Raw genomic sequence first — 16507 nt, forward strand, 5'->3', positions numbered from 1 at the left:
GGTCACCTGCCCGATCAGTTTACCAGCTCATTTTCTCTGGGTGTCTTAGCCTCCCCGCTCCATTATTTAAGCCACTCTGGCATTTACTAAGCAAGAAGATGTGAATTAATCCTGCGGATCACTCCTCCGAGCGCGGCCGATATTCTTGTGCTTGAAACTGGAGATGGGAAACCTAACGGCAAGCACCCACGCATCACTGGGCTGTCCAAGGGTGTGTGCCTCTTCTCAACAGGAGCTGAAATGCTGCACCCAAGTATGGGGTTGCCATGGTGTTCAGGAGGCTCATCTGACCATCCGTGAGCCCTTGCTGAAGTCCCAGTGTTTCCAGTTTCCCTTTGCAAACTGTCTTTGTGGTACAGGAAATGGTCCAGGGCACAAGGCGGGAGGCAGGGGGAACAGGCGCAGGCAGCCCAGTGATTCCGGGACACAGAAGTGACTACGAAGGGCATGGTGATGCAGTTGGGCAAAGCTGGTTGGCATCTCATTTCCTTGTTACTGGCTGTGTGACCTCAGCAAGACTTGGTCCCTCTCTGGGCCTCCAGTCCCTCATCTGTAGATGAACCAACTTGGCAGCTCCGAGTACAATATAAGCCCCTAGGAAAGAGACTCCCTGGGCCCCTACAACCTCCCTGCAGAAGTCTCCTCCCCACCTGCTTCCTTCCTTCCTTGCCAGGATCCAGGAAGCTGACCACCCTAGCCCTTCTGTCTTTCCCCAGAAAAAAATTCTTCCAGGCTTTAATCATTTGTGTTGTTTTTTCTCTTCCATCAGTGTGTGTGTGTGTGTGTGTGTGTGTGTGTCTCCTATAGTGAGCTGATCAAACAAACATGCTGCAGAGCCACTCTGATGAGACCTGGTGGGGGCAAGGAGGGGGCTGGGGGAGAGGGAAGGAGGGAAGGTGGCATGGGGAGCACCATCCAAAACAAGATGCCGTGGAGCCGGCCACCCTGATTCGCCTCCATCTCCCGGGCTGCCATATTCCATTACAGCCCCGCCTCTAGCGTCCTGTCTCCAGAGCTCTCCTCGAGCGTGGCTGTTCCCTGGGTTTCTCTTTTTCCTGCAGACCTCTCTCTTTCCCAGCTTTATCCTTTGGGGGAATAAGCATGTATATTTCCCTCACTGGATGTCATTTCATACATCAGTTATAGATTGTTCTCCTGATTTACTGGAACCTGGGTTCACACCCCAGCTCTGCCACTGACTGGCTGTGTGACTCTGGTCAAGTTGCTTAACTGTTCTGCCTCAGGTTGATCATCATCATAACAGAGGTAATAACAACATGGACCTCATAGGACTGCTGGGAATATTACAGGTGCGAACAGAGCTTAGGCTGTCATATGCACGTGACAGATACACCAATAAATAAATAAATAAGACCATTGTTATTCTTTGCTGCCGTCAGCCTCCACTGAGAAAAGAAGTGTGAGGAGTGAGCCCCTGTTTCTAGAAGCAATGCCTCTGTTTACTCTTCAAGGTAAACTCAGATCCCAAACTATAGATTTCACCCATCAATAACATTTCCAAAAACATTGGGGCTGAGGGACTTCCAGGATGGTCCCGTGGTTAAGATACCATGTTTCCAGCACAGGTGTCTTGTGTTTGATCCCTGGGTGGGGAACTAAGATCCCCCACTGCACTGGTCCAAAAACACAGGCTGGGGCTAAGTTTAGGAAAAATGTAACACTACTATCTACCATCACCCTCTTTCAGGAAAGAAAGGACATTAACACCCAAAAGAAGAACATCATCTCAGAAGATAGCTGAGTTCTCAGAAAATGACAGGTTGAAAACTTGAAACTAACAGAATCGTCATGGCTACATTGTATCTCTTATTTTCTCTTTCCTTTTTCCTTCTGGGTCACCGCCCATCTGCAGATCAGCATTGGGAACCGCTGACTTCAGGGTCATTTCAGCCTCCCACCATCAACTAAGAGGCAAAGGAGAAACTGCAGCCCTGAGCCTTTAAAGGGGACCAGGAACCAGAGCTGTGTGCCTCCCTGCTCCTGCAATAATGATAGCCAAATGCTGGAGAACTCTGTGACAGAGCAGAGAGCTTCTTTCTCAAAGAGCAATTTCCGAACTCAAACACACACCCACACAGGGACTCCGGGTTTCCCGGAGCAGCCAACCAGGATTCCAAGTGCTAGAAGTGTCTGGGAGGAGCCCACTCCCTGCCACCATGGAATACAGACACCTCTGGAGCAGTTCCCTTTGCCACTGCAAAGTCTGCGACAGCTGAAGCTAAGAAATGCTAGGACAAACAGGTCCCGTCAGGACACTGGGCAGTTTCCTAGCCAAGTGACGAATTGCAGGAGACTGGGGAGAATTTAAAACCAGCCCAGCTGCCGCCCAGGAAAGTGACTAATCTCAGCACTTAAGGACAAGCCCCAGACCAGCAGTCCCTCAGACACAGGGGATGGTTTCCCTGCTTGCACATGGCACCCCAGTGTCTCACCCTGGGGCTTCTCCTGGAGACATGGATCTGTGCCCATCTCCTCACGGGAGACTGCCACCTGACCAGCCCCCCGCCCCCAGTGGCATTCATGTTCCTGCCCACCCCCATTCTTTGTATTTATTTACTGGCTGTGCCGAGTCTGGGGTGCTATGCAGGCTTTCCTCTAGTTGTGCCGAGTGGGGGCCACTCTCTAGTTGAGGCGCGTGGGCTTCTCATTGCAGTGGCTTCTCTTGTTGCAGAGCACAGACTTCAAAAGTTGTGGCACACGGGCTTAGTTGGCCCCGCAAAATGTGAGATCTTCCCTGAGCAGGGATCGAACCCGTATCCCCGGCACTGGCAGGCGGATACCTAACCACTGTTTCACCAGGGAAGGGCACCCCCACCCCCCCAACTCTCTTCACTGTATCTTTCCACCTGCCTCATGAAGTCATTTTTGCTTGAGGCAGCTGAAAGGTGCAAGGCTCCTGAATCCCACTGAGGGTTCTCGCAGCTGCTTAGAAGTCTTGGCCGAACCATCAGGATTCCCTGGTTTGACCAGTGTTAATCAAAACACAACTTAAAGGTGCTTCATAGAGAAAATCTTTGAGATGATGCACATCAATCAGTGGCCATGAACTTGGGCAAAGTCCAGGAGACGGTGAGGGACAGGGAAGCCTGGTGTCCTACAGTCCATGGGGTTGTGAAGAGTCGTACACAACTTGGCATCAATGCATCAATCTGACCTCTTATTTCTTTCTCCTTCAATGTTTCAAACACACAGCACATCCTTTCTGTTCAGCATCCTTTCCGGGGGCCAGCCAATGGAAGGAAACAGCTGGCCTCAAGTCTGCTCTCACTGCCAGTGTGGAGGCCATTATGGTGATAAAGATGGGCAGAGCGGGCACTTCCTTTCCAGGCAAGAGGAGGACGGTGGGGGCGCTGGCATTATAGGCAGTGGCAGAGCTAGAAAGAGCTTCTCTGGAGAAAAAAAAAAACTGGACAGGGTCTTGGAAGTGGAGCTTTACATCTTTGCTTTGTTATCTAAACTGGCAGCAGAAGCCTTACCACTGGGTCCCCCTCTTTTACAAACTAGAAAGTTCCTTTCATTCCCATGGCCCACTCCCCAACATTTGAGATGACAAAACTGTGCCCTCAACTGGGCTCTGACCTCCATGTTGGATACACATATAGTGAAAAGCAAGGGGCTTTCTGAGCAAGTGGAGGGTATTTAATTGCTTTACAATTGAGTGGACCTTTGGTGGGGAGAGCTTCCCTGGTGGCTGAGATGGTAAAGAATTCGTCTGCAATGCAAAAGACCTGGTTTCAATCCCTGGGGTCGCAAAGATCCCCTGGAGTAGAATACAGCAACCCACTCCAATATTCTTGCCTGGAGAATCCCATGGATAGAGGAGCCTGGCGGGCTGCAGTCCATGGGTTGTCAAAGAGTCAGACATAACTGAGCAACTAACACACACAGACCTTTGGGAGCAGAAGGGTGAATGCTCGTATTTCCCACGTGCTTGGCCCAAGACCAGTCCATCATAAAGGAAATCAGTCCTAAATATCCATTGGAAGGACTGATACTGAAGCTGAAGCTCCAATACTTTGGCCACCTGCGAAGAACTGACTCATTGGAAAAGACCCTGATGCTGGGAAAGACTGAAGGCAGGAGGAGAAGGGGACGACAGAGGATGAGACGGTTGGATGGCGTCACCAACTGGATGGACATGAGTTTGAGCAAGCTCCAGGAGTTGGTGATGGACTGGAAAGCCTGGTGTGCTGCAGTCCATGGGGTCACAAAGAGTTGGACATGACTGAGCAACTGGACTGAACTGAGGCCCAAGTTTGTTCATTCTAAAAATACTTTATGGGTTCTATTTACTAAACCATATACTTATCACCATGTGGCTCCGTGGTAAAGACTCTGCCTGCCAATGCAGGAGATGTGGGTTTGACCCCTGGGTCAGGACAATTCCCTGGAGGAGGGCATGGCAACCCACTCCAGTATTCTTGCTTGGAGAATTCCATGAAAAGAGGAGCCTGGTGGGCTACAGTCTGGAGTTGCAAAGAGTTGGACATGACTTAGCAACTAAATGGCAATACTTATCACCAGGGGCCAGGGAAGCGGGGAAAACATAATCATTGAGTCCATCTCCATAGGATACTGGGATGCTAAGGGTATACAGAGAAGGAGCAGCTACACCAGACGGTCCAAGGAAGGTCTGGGGTCCCGGAATGCTTTGCAGAGGAGGTGATACTAGCTCTGAGCCTTAAAGGAGGAGTCAGAGGAAGGCAGGATGGATGGGTGAGGTCAGGAAGAATAGTGTGTGCAAGAAGGTTGTTCCAGAAAGCAGTAAGTGCACGTGCAAAGGCACAGTTGCCTGAAGTCATGGTATGTTCCACTGAACTGTGAGCCATACAGAATGGCTGGAGCCCAGGAAGACTGAAGAGAGAGGCAGGGGCCAGATTACGTATTATCTTGTATGCCACACTAAAAGCAATGGGAGCCTTTATAGAATTCCACTCTCTCTGAGAAGTATTTATAATTTGTAATCTACAACATCCCCAATTTGTAAAACCTAAGCAATTTTAAAACCTAGCAACCCTGCTTTACAAGGGGAAAGAGGCCCTGAGTGGCGAATTGGTTTCTAAGAAGGATATCTATTTACAATTTAAATTTGATGCTAGGAACAGTTGGCAACAAGGACTTGGAGCAAGTCAGTTAAAAACCAGACTTTCTTTCTGTCCTATTTTATCCTCCAAACATGTTTATACTTGAGCAAAGTACACGAGGAGTGGGGTGAAGATTGGGCTAAAAAAAAAACAAAACATTGCCTCATCTTGTACAGGTATGTGTGTTTCTTACAGAGTGCCTGGACGGCAACTGTCCAAAGTCATTTCCTTTTGTCCCCACCCGGACTCATCCACCAAAAGGTGCACCTCACTCATCCTTGGCTTACGGCAGTAGTTGCCAGCTCAGGGGTTTGACGATCAGAGCTGGTTCATTCATTACCTTCCCAGACAGCGTCTGATGTCTGACTGGGGTGCACCAGGACCCTGGCCATGATGTACTAGACGGCATCAGTTCTGACCAATCAGATGTCCGTTCTAAGAGGGCGGTGCCCTAGAGGGACCAGTTGTTAAGCATCTGTACTGTCAGCCCTAGTCCAGATGTCCAATCACATGGTGTGTAGAAGTGAGGAAGGTACATTCAGCTGACATCAGAATCAGAGTTGCAATGGAATGGGAGTTTTCCTCCTTCAGAAGCTTCAGTCCCAGGCCCCACCCGAGAGTCTGGGATGCTCAAGCTCATGGCTAGTGAACTTGTCTGCTAACCAGGGGACATTGCCACACTGAACCTGACCGGACCGGGGGCACTTTTGGGAGACGAGCCCCAAGTCCTTCTCAGTCTTCATCACTCACCTGTCCTCATTCTAAACTGCTGGCGCAGGGGTGGTTACTACTAAGTCAGACCACATCCTTAGGGAAACTGGACCTTTGGAAGAACTCAGTGGAATGAGTTAGGAAGGCCAGTTCTGAGACCTATTCTGTAATGCCACTACAGGAGGCAAAGAATTCAGAGAAAGGGCAGTCTAGGATGTCAATCAAGACAGAGACTTTGGCTTCTCATAGAATTAGGGTCACTGGCTTTATCATGAACAAGTTATACAGTCTTTCAGAGCTTCGGTGTCTTCACTGATGACCTAAAGGTAGCCACAGTACCTAGCTAGTTCCAAGAAGTGTGGTGAGGACTGAGTGAACTAACATTTTATTTATTTAAAAAGTCATTTACTGATTTCATTTTTTTAATTTATTTTTTGATCTTCCTATGCCAAAAATAATCCTGGGGGCATGTGAGATCTTAGTTCCCCAACCAGGGATCAAACCTTCACCCCCTACAGTGGAAGCACGGAGTCTTAACCACTGGATTGACAGGGAAGTCCCTGAACCAGTGCTTTAAAGCAGTAAGTATGGTGTCTGGCACTATTTGTGCTCAACAAATAGTAGCTCTTGGGGCCACTTAGTAGGGGACCATTGGGTTTCCACAAGGATGACGTGTTAACATCTACAAAACCCTTGGAATAGCTCTTGCTTCAAGCACTCAATAAATCAATAAACATTAATGACCATCATCGTCTTCATCTGTGCCACTGCCATGCTTTCTATTATTATTATTACTGTTATTACTAGCTACATCCTCTTTGGGGCTTCCCAGTGGTAAAGAACCCAGGTGCCAATGCAGGAGACATTAAGAGATGCGGGTCAATCCCGGGTCAGGAAGATCCCCTGGAGGAGGGCATGGCAACCCACTCCAGTACTCTTGCCTGGAGAACTCCATGGACAGAAAAGCTGGTGGGCTACAGTACCTGGGGTCGAGAAGAGTCGGACACGACTGAAGCGACTTAGCATGCGTGCACATCAGCATGCGTACACATCCTGTTTGTCCAGAGTTCTGTTATTCTTTTATGATTAGAGAACTCACTTGGGGACTGGGCATGGGGTTATAAATGAGGAGACCAGCTCAAACGAGCAGGCTTGCTCTGTCCTCAACCAGCCAGGGTGTAATCTTTGGTAAGTGATGCTACTTCTCTGGGTCAAATTTACCCCAATTACAAAAAGAGAGGGGGTTTCTTAAGTGGAACCCTACACCCCCTTTTTGTTCCAAGACTGAGTTGTTAGCCTTCCCTAAAGATGCCGTGCATGTCCATCACTGGGCCAGACCCTAGGGGATATTTATCCAACAGATGCTTACTGAATGCCTTCTGTGTGTCAGCTTCTGAGCCCACCATGGTGGGCACAACAGCCATGCTCACAACTCTCTCTTGAAGGTTACACTCAAGACTAAAGCTCAGGGGATGATCAGAAAAAGTTTGGCTTATGACTTTGTCCAGTGGACTCTAAAATTTGGGGGTGCTGCCTGAGTTGATGGGAGCTTTTACCAAAGTTTCACCCAATCTCTGATTGAGAATTTGAATTCACTCTTCGAAATCTTTGCAAAGAACCCATCTTTTTACATTTTCTTTTCCCATTCAACCCCAGGGAGGCATTTCCACAAGCAAGTAAGTTAGAAACGGAACTGTGAAAATCATTACTTAGCAAGAGATGTGTCTCTAGGGAAATAGCCCCTGGAAGAAAGCCGTGCCCTTCGCAACCCTTTAGACGATTCCTTGGGCAGGACAGAACTTCTAAGAACACCACATCAAAAGGCTTAATACTAAAAGGAATCAAGAGCTTAGCAAAAATGTATCTCAGTTTTGTTCCTCTAGATAACACACATGAAATCGTCTTTCCTCTTTTACTTCTCATTTGTAATCCTTGGAAAATTTACTCCAAAAGAGATATTTTTTTTCCCCTTCCTTCCTAACAGATCACAGGGTCCTACCATTGTCTTCCAGAAACAGTCATCCTTTAACAGAACCTCTATTTTCTCCCAGGGACCAGCACTGGCGGGTGATTTGCAATCTTTCGAAGCACAGGTCAATATAAACTTGGGGAAGGGCAGGCAGGGTTGGCGCCATAGCCCCATGATCTGAAGTTGGATTCCGGGTCTCCCAGGAAGGCAAGGCATAGGTTGAGGAAGACAGGAGTCCAATGCCTGGTGCCCTTCACTGGCTACTGTGCCAGGGCACTTACTGCACTGAGCCCCCGCTGGCTGTCCAAAGTTGGGGTGCTCCCAAAGATTAAATAAGTGACTGAGCTTGCAACTTGGCTTGTAAGCTTGGATTCCGGTCCTCTGCTCCATGTTCTTCCTCCCCGAGTCATGGCAAATCCCAGATGAGTGAACCCTGTGTAGGGCAGACTGGGGGTGGCACTGGAGGAGGGCTGAGGGAGAGGAAGCCAGGGCTCAGCCTGAGGACAGGGGCACTGGAGCTGGGGGGCGGGGTGGGTAGTGCCACACGAGATAACACATTTGACTTGTTTGACAATTTTCCCCACGGTGGGCCCAAGCAGGAATGCGCCCCTTTCCCAATCCCAGTGAAACAGATCTAAGGAAACACCCACAGCGGAGGAGCCCTGGCTTTTGAGCATATGGTAAATGCCCTTCTTAGCTCCCATTTTGGAGCTTATTTCCGGATACCCTATTGAAACAACCTAAGGTGGGGAGTGGGTTTACAAGGTATTTGGCAGGAAAGTACAGCATTATATGCAAAGTGATTTCCTGATCGCGTTTAAAAAAATTAAAAGTCACTGGCTTCTAGAAGAAATTGGGTAAAAGTTCAGTGGAGGGACAAGCGAGCAAGGCCTGACAGCGCCCAGCTCTTAAGTTTTCCTAGCACAATGGGCAGCCGCTGTTCCTTCCCTCGCGGGTCAAGGTCAGCAAGTGGCCTGGGCCACGCAGAGCCCACATCTTGGGGGAGAATGGGTGTGTGTGTAAGTGGGGGTGGGGGGGCGCCGAGAGGAAGGCCCTCCCAACCGCGTCCTCCTTCACCCCGACTTGTCCTGCCGGATTTTCTTTCCGATCCAGTTTTGAGACGAACAGCTACCGAAAGGAGCGTTTCTCTAATCTCCGCGTAGGAGCCTGTCGTGTATTACGTGAACGGTATTTGGGAAAGTTTTCTGAGCTCTTGGAGAAATCGAGGAGGAGGAGGAGGGAGAGGAAGAGAGCGGGGTTCTTGAAGAGCAGTGGAGTTCCCAGAAGAAATTCTGGGGTTGCCAACCCGGGCAGGGGCGAGGAGCAAAGGCGAGAACAGGCAGTGGCGACCGCCCCGGGTTTCGGTCCTTAGGGCCTTGGCATTCTGGGCCAGGGCTGGCATTTCCCTTCGGAGGAACCTGTCGGCTCGGCCGGCCCTCAACTAGCGCCGAGAGTGAATGAAATACCCAGCGGGACAATGGAGGGGCGCGCGCGGCGCGGGACCAGCGGGAGGGAGCCTGCCCGAAGCTAGCCCCACGGAAGAAGGGACTTTCTGCCCACTCTGTGACCTCACGTTCTCTCTGCCCTGGGCCAGGAAGCTCTCCAAAGGGCCTCTCAGAACCCTGGATGGCCCCCTCCCCACACTTGCCCACCGCGGGGTGGAGGTTCTTTGTGGAAAAGGGCTGGCCAGCGTGCGGGCGGCCGCGGGGCGGGGCGCGAGCCTCAGCCTCCCCGACCCACAGCGGGTGCGTCCCGCGCTGCGAGTGCGCACTCCTCGAAGTCCTGTGCCAGGACTGGGGCTCGCGGTCCCGCCCTCAGAGAGATCGGGAGAAAAGCGAGGGCAGGACCGTGTGCCTGGGAACCCCTCGCCCCCGCCCCGCCCCAATCCCCAGCCAGGACAAGCGGGGGGCGGTACAGACTTTGCCCAAAGGTCTCGTGTCCGCGACCAGAGCGCACAGGAACCCGGGGGCGCAGGGGGCGCGGCGGAATTAGCTGAACGTCCAAAACCAGGTGAGGGTGGGGAAGGGATGACAGCTAACCCCTGCGCGCTCCTACCAGCCCGCGCCCCAGTGCTGGGCTCCCGGGCAGGCGGGAGGCGCGTGTGCGTATCTGGGTGTCCTGGGGACCCTCGCCTTCCTGGGAGCCCGTGGAGAGCCCCCGCCCTTCGCCCTGGCCCCGGGGATCCCCTCCCCCAGCACAGAGATCCCCGCGCGCCCCCTGCCCACTTTGCTAAGGCGAGAAAGCGGCCGAGCCGGAGACAAAGAAACTCCAACCTCCTCCACTCTCGGCCTCTCCGCCCGCCCCAGACACTCCCCGGCGCCCTCCCTCGACCCCGGCGACAACGCGCGCGGACAGGCCGAGGAAGGGAGGCAGGGTGGGCGAGTCTGCTCCCCTACGCGGGCCAGCTGGAGGCTGCCAGTCCTCCCGGCCCGGTCACTTCCCGCGGCAGCCGCGCCCCCGCCTTCCGCTGCGCAGACAGTCCCGGGCCCCCGGCACCGCCACCCCGGGTCCAAATCATTCCCCACCTCTCCCGCCGAGCGACAGGGGGGCGCGGCGCGCAAACAAAGCGGGTGCAAGGGTGGATACAGAGTGCAGGGGTGTGGAAGAGATCCCGCCCGGGCTCGGCACGGGCCCCGGCGCAGCTATTTATTTACCCGATTTCTTCTTCGATCTCCGAGATGTCTGCGAAGATGAGGAAGACCACGAGCAGCGTGAGCGCAGCCAGCATCCAGCTCCGGAACTGCAGCTGCATGGTGGGTTCGCGCCCACCGGGACCCGCGCGGGCCGGCGAGAAGAGCTGGAGCTGGGGGGCGCAGCGGCAGGCGCCAGAGCCTCGGCGCGCAGCCGGGCAGACACGCTGCGCTCCGGGCGAGTCCGGGCCAGCGGCGGCGGCGGCGGCAGCAGCAGACAAGGGTTGCTCAGGCGCGGCGAGCCCGCTCGCTCGCTCTCAGCTCGCGTCCGCCCCTCCTCTCCACTCCCCTCCCCTCCCTTCCCCCGCCCCGCACGGGGCTCCGCGCGCAGTTTGACAGCTTCGCTCCGCGCCCCTGCTCTCCTCCTCCCACTCTAGACAACTCCAGTGTCCAGCCTTCGGCCTTTGCTTCTCCCGCCTGCCTTCTTTTCGTTCCCGAGGGCGCAGGAATGTGGCCGGAGCCAGCCACTCCCCGCTTAGGGAGGCTGGGCTCGGAGCACCGCGTGCGTCCGGGTACCAAGCGGAGCCCGAGGGAAGAGCGCGCGCCGCTCGGCGTGCCCCGCCGCCTGGCAAACGCCCCCCCCCCCCTCTCAATCTTTGTCCAGCGCCCTCGGTTTCTCGCAAAGTTTTCCCAACACAAAGACCAACACCTGGAAACAGCCCCCGGCGCGCGGCGAGGAGCTGGTTTCAGCCAGGCAGATGTTTCAGCAGTTGACGAATTAGGAGGGGTGGTGGGGGAAGGGGAGGGGAGAAGACATCCGAGACAGGCCAACTTCGGCGGGGACGCTGATTGCAATTTGTGGGTGAGGTGCTCGCCCCGCCCCCCACCCCACCGAGAGAAATCAGCCCCGCCAGGCGGTCCTCTTGGTCTCCACTGACAGACCCACGGAGACTGGGTCCAGAGAGGGCTCGCTGAGTTGCTTGAGCTATTGGAGCCTTGGCTAGATCCCCGACTCCTACCGGAGTGGCTCCTCTGTCCACAGTGGCAGACACAGCGCTCACCCTGCCTGGGCCCTACGGGTGCTAGTTCTGAGCTGGGCTTCATCTTCCCAGCTCTTGCCCTCTTCTGGCAAAATCAATACCCCCCCGGGGTGGGGTGGGGAATCCTACCTTGATCTAAAGGTCTGCTAGAAAATTTGCCTCCACAAGGGGTAATATCCCCCTCTCCCGCTGAATAGTTACACTTCCCCAGCCTTAGACCGCTTAACTCAAATTACATTTTGCATCACCCATTAGCCTGGGGTGGGAAGGGCCCCATTAAGTTTTACAGGAATTAGATAATTACCCAACTTTGCTTCTTCTTGTGCTAATGGTAACAATCCTGAAATCAGAAAACTTCCCAGAAATGATCAGCTGGCTAGGAAAGGGAGGCTACATGCCAGGGCCTCCCTGGAAAGCACTGGAGAATGAATGGGAGAGGCAGCTCGGCTCGCCCACACCGAGCCAGGTCCCGGAGGGGCTTGGAGCAGAGGTGACTGTGGCGAACCCCTTCGGAAGAGCCCTGGGGTGGTACGAATTGACCTTTTTGATTTCTTCTCCAAAGCATTGGCTGTGCTGAGTCCTTCTGCCTCCTTGAGTGTAGGAGTTGTATTTGATATCATTTAACCTTGTTTTTTCTGAGATAAATGGTTCGGATATTGGAAGAGGAGCGGACAGAATGGGAGGCAACTGTTATGCTGCTCCATGTTTCAGTCACTCCCCCATTCACTCCATCATTTGGCAATATTTACTGAACGCCTACTCTGTGCCAGGCTCTGTGCTAGGGGCTAGAGATGGCCTACAAAGAGGCACATGTTTTCTGCCCCCTAGTGGTTCACGGTTCAGGAGGAAGACACATTTGTAGTAATGGAGACTACAGAAAGAGGCAGGATCCATCCCTGGGTCGGAAAGATCCACTGGAGAAGGGCATGGCAACCCGCTCCAGTATTCTTACTGGAGAATTCTATGGACAGAAGAGTCTGGCAGGCTACAGTCTATGGGGTCGCAAGGAGTCAGACATGACTGAAGCAACTTAGCACGCATACACAGGGGATGTGAGCTACAATGCAGCTATGGTCTCTTGAATGGCTTACAATTGATCAATGGGATCAGCCCTCTCCCCCCAAAGAAAGAAGAAACTGGCTGGCCTTAACCCTCTGCTTCTCTACAAATTACATTCTTACTGTGCTGAACATCATGGAGAGGTTGCCACTATCCTTAATTCATCCCAGGTCAGGTAAACGTCACTGTTACAAGCACTGCTACAACAGTCTATTTCCATTATCTATTAGGTGACCTGTGTTATCATTCCAGTGTCAGATGCTGCCTTTCTTGGACTCACTTGAGGAGTCATTATAAGTGGCCAGGAGGAATAGAAACTTGGTGAACAGTTCCATCCCTTATAGCTTCCGGGATCTAATGCTTGATGATCTGAGGTGGAACTGATGTAAAAATAATAGAAATAAAATGCACAATAAATGTTTTACACTTGAATCGTCCTGAAACCATCACCCCCCACCCCCGCTGCCCTGTCCATGGATAAACTGTCTTCCACAAAACTGGTTCTTGGTGCCAGAAAGGTTGGACACTGCTCTCTTATAGAGAAATCTTGTAACCAGTCCCACAGAGCAACAATCTTCAAGTATATCTGCTGGGAAGTAGCACTAGCTTTGTAACCGGGAGGCTGTCCTTGCACTGAGAGCCATTGAGATGAGATTTTACTCTGAGAGTTGTAGGGAACCCTTGTGATAGTTGATTGTGGGATGCTGTCCCTAAGCACTTAGGTTTGAATCCTCATCAGCCAGCTGCTTTTACAGTGATCTGTGTACATTCCCTGCCCCTTGCAGCTCTCTCTGAAAACTGAGTTTGTTCCTGGGATCTGGAGGAGGAAGAATGATTGGATAGGAAGAGTCAAGTCTGCTGATGCTGGGTAGTGTGTGTGGGCACACGCTTGGCACTAGCCTCCTTTCTTTCTGAAACTTCTGTTTACACACGTTACTTTTTCCTGCCTTGGTTTGTTGGAGAAACTAGAAGGTCCCAAAGTAATCATTTCTTTAAGCTAAGTCATTGACTGTTTGGGTTAAAATATAGGAGTTTATGGGAGTGGCAGCAAGTCAAAAGTCATTACCAACCAGTAACATTTTAACTCAAATTAATAGTGTCTTTTGAGCTTCCCAGGAGGCCCAGAGGTAAAGAATCCACCTGCCAATGCCGGAAATGCAGGAGACAAGGGTTTGATCCCTGGGTGGGGAAGATCCCCTGCAGTAGGAAATGGCACCCCACTCCAGGATTCTTGTCTGGAAAATTCCATGGACAGAGGAGCCTGGTGGCCTACAGTCCATGGGGTCGCAAAGGGATTGAATGACTGAGCACTCATGCATATCAAATCTATTAGCTATTCAGGCACCTCATCAGGTCCCCAGAAATATTTAATATGAGGAAAAGAGGAGCAGGAAGCAGAGCCCCAGAGGGGCCAGACAGAGTTATACCCAGTCATGGGACAGCCCCTTCTCATCCCGACACTAGCTAAGGGCTTGGCTCCCCTTTCAGGGACCAGGAGTGGGACCTGGCACCCAGAGCTGAAATTCAGGGAAACTCAAAACTGCAAGTATCATTTACACATTTAACTACCCCCCGCCCCCAAGGTATGTATGTAAACTTTCACAGAACTGCTTCTCAGGTTCTCAGAAGAATCGTCTTGGCAGTCCTTTCACATGGGTCCCCACCTTCTACATTTGAAGAATCTGAGGCTCAAAGGAGCGAAACTGCCCACAATGGTTCACCCATCAGAGAGGAACTTTTAATTCAGTCCGTCTCCCCTGAGCCTCAGCAACTTCTGGGATCGGATTGCCAAGGGTCCCTCCAGCACCCCGGGCATTACTAAATGGATTTTGTAAGCCTGCATTGCCTTTGAGTCTTGCCATATTCCCTTAGTTCTGGGATGTCAAGATAAAAGGAACCAATTTATCTTCACTCCCTGCACACTCTTCATCAGTAGAAACACCATGATCATAAATCTCAATTTTTGTCTTTCCGCATGGAAGAGTGTAGGCCTTTCAGTCAATCCAAATTTGTTTTTTAAAACTCAGTAATATATGATAATTTTCCCATTCAAAACTCTGACCTGGTACCTAACAGCTTTGAACTCTCTGAAAGCAGTTTAGAGTATTAAGAATCTGCCAAGTAGTAATGATCTGACTTCTTCGTCATCTCTGAAGCAGAAGCTGTGAACAGCTATACCTGAGGCAGAGTGAGGTAGGGGTGTGTGTGTGTGTGTGTGTGTGAAGAGTTGGAATATTATAGCAAGAACAGACAACAGACTAGACAGAGGAGCCTGGTGGGCTACAGTCCCTGGGCTCACAAAGTGTTGGCCACGACTGAGTGCACACACACACAACAACAACAGGACAAGGTAAAGGGGCACATTTGCATTTCATTTGCAGCTTTTGTAAATGGCAACATTGTACCTTAGTCAAAGTAAGGAAGGAAATGTATCCAGGCAATTGCTTTAACTTTTTCTGGGATTATCAGCAGGAGATCTTGCAAGGGCCTTGGGAACTGCTCCCCAGGGAACTGGAGATTTTAGCGGAGAGTGGGGAAATGGATCATTTTTGTTAGGAATTTTCTAACCCTTCAAATGGTATTAAGGGCGGTTTTGTCTTATATGAAAGACTAGAGAACTCATGTATCAAAAATGTTAGCAGCTTTTAATATTGGAAGAAAATGAAATGGAACATTTAAGCTTTGGGTGACTGACTTTCAGTGTAGAAATCTGTAACCATTCAACTACTGACAAAATGTTGAAATTATAAACATTTAGGGGCTAGGAATCATAATAGTTACTTATCATAAAGCATCTCTTGCTTAAATTCTTGACAATGTGTTCCTGTGAAATAAGCAAATAATTTCCTAACTAGATAAAACTAAAAACCGAATCTGAAAAGATACATGCACTCCAGTGTTCCTTACAATACAATTTACAACAGCCAAGACATGGCAACAACCTAAATGTCCACTGACAGAGGAATGGGTGAAGAAGATATGGTGTGTGTGTGCCAAGTCACTTCAGTCGTGCAACCCTATGGACTGTAGCCCACCAGGCTACTCTGTCCATGAGATTCTCCAGGTGAAAACGGGTTGGGTTACTGTGCCCACCTCCAGGGGATCTTCCTGACTCAGGGATCCAACCCATATCTCTTCCATCTCCTGCATTGGCATGTGGATTCTTTACACTAGCACCAGCTAGGAAACCCAAAGAAGATATGGTACATATATACAATGGAATATTACCCAACCATAAGAAAGAATGAAATAATGCCTTTTGCAGCAACATGGATGGAGCTAGAGACTGTCATACTTAAAGTGAAGTAAGTCAGAGAAAGATAAATATATGATATTTCTCATGCGTGGGGTCTAATTCTGAAAAACGATACAAATGAACCTATTTACAAAACAGAAATAGATTTGCTGATATTGGAAAAAAAAAAGCGCTTATGTTTACCAAAGGAAAACACGTGGGAAGAGGACAAATCAGGAGCTTGGGATGAATATACACACTATATATAATATATACTACTATATATAATGTATAAGGATCTGCTGTATAGCACAGAGGACTCGACTCAATACTTGGTGATAACCTATATGAGAAAAGAATCTAGAAATGAATGAATACGTGCATAACTGAGTCACTTTGTGGCACATCTGAAACCAAGACAACATTGTAAGTCAACTGTGGCCTGAGTCGGCCACCGCAGCCCTCAATCTTGTGTCACTTCTCTTAGCCACTACCCTTTTAAAGAAAAACAACAGGGGAATAAAAGGACTAAAAGTTTTAAAAACAGGCCACATCTGTCTGTGTCTGTCTAAAACTGCCTTCTGTGTCTGTCCAGTTTGTTCTGAATATGGTCACGTGGCCACACCTAGCTGCAAGGGAAGCGTGAAACAAATCTTTATTCTGGTTTTTACTAGTGCTCTAGTAAAATTACAAAAAAAAAAAAAAAAAAAAAAAGGTGGTTTTGATCCAAAGCGTGAAGTCAGGTACCAGATGGAGAA

At 50.6% G+C, this 16507-nt stretch overlaps 1 protein-coding gene across 1 annotated transcript in view; it reads right to left on the reverse strand.

Moving 5' to 3' along the window:
* The window catches only part of ST8SIA2 (ST8 alpha-N-acetyl-neuraminide alpha-2,8-sialyltransferase 2), a 72351-nt gene extending 61588 nt beyond the window's left edge, over nt 1-10763 (reverse strand). The window contains exon 1 of the mRNA XM_019983823.2: nt 10440-10763. Coding sequence (XP_019839382.1) covers nt 10440-10537 — 98 coding nt within the window. The 5' untranslated portion in view covers nt 10538-10763. The remainder of the gene's footprint in view (nt 1-10439) is intronic.
* Between the last annotated feature and the right edge of the window lie 5744 nt (nt 10764-16507).

Source organism: Bos indicus, chromosome 21, assembly GCF_029378745.1.
Source record: "Bos indicus isolate NIAB-ARS_2022 breed Sahiwal x Tharparkar chromosome 21, NIAB-ARS_B.indTharparkar_mat_pri_1.0, whole genome shotgun sequence".
Taxonomy (NCBI): Eukaryota; Metazoa; Chordata; class Mammalia; order Artiodactyla; family Bovidae; genus Bos; species Bos indicus.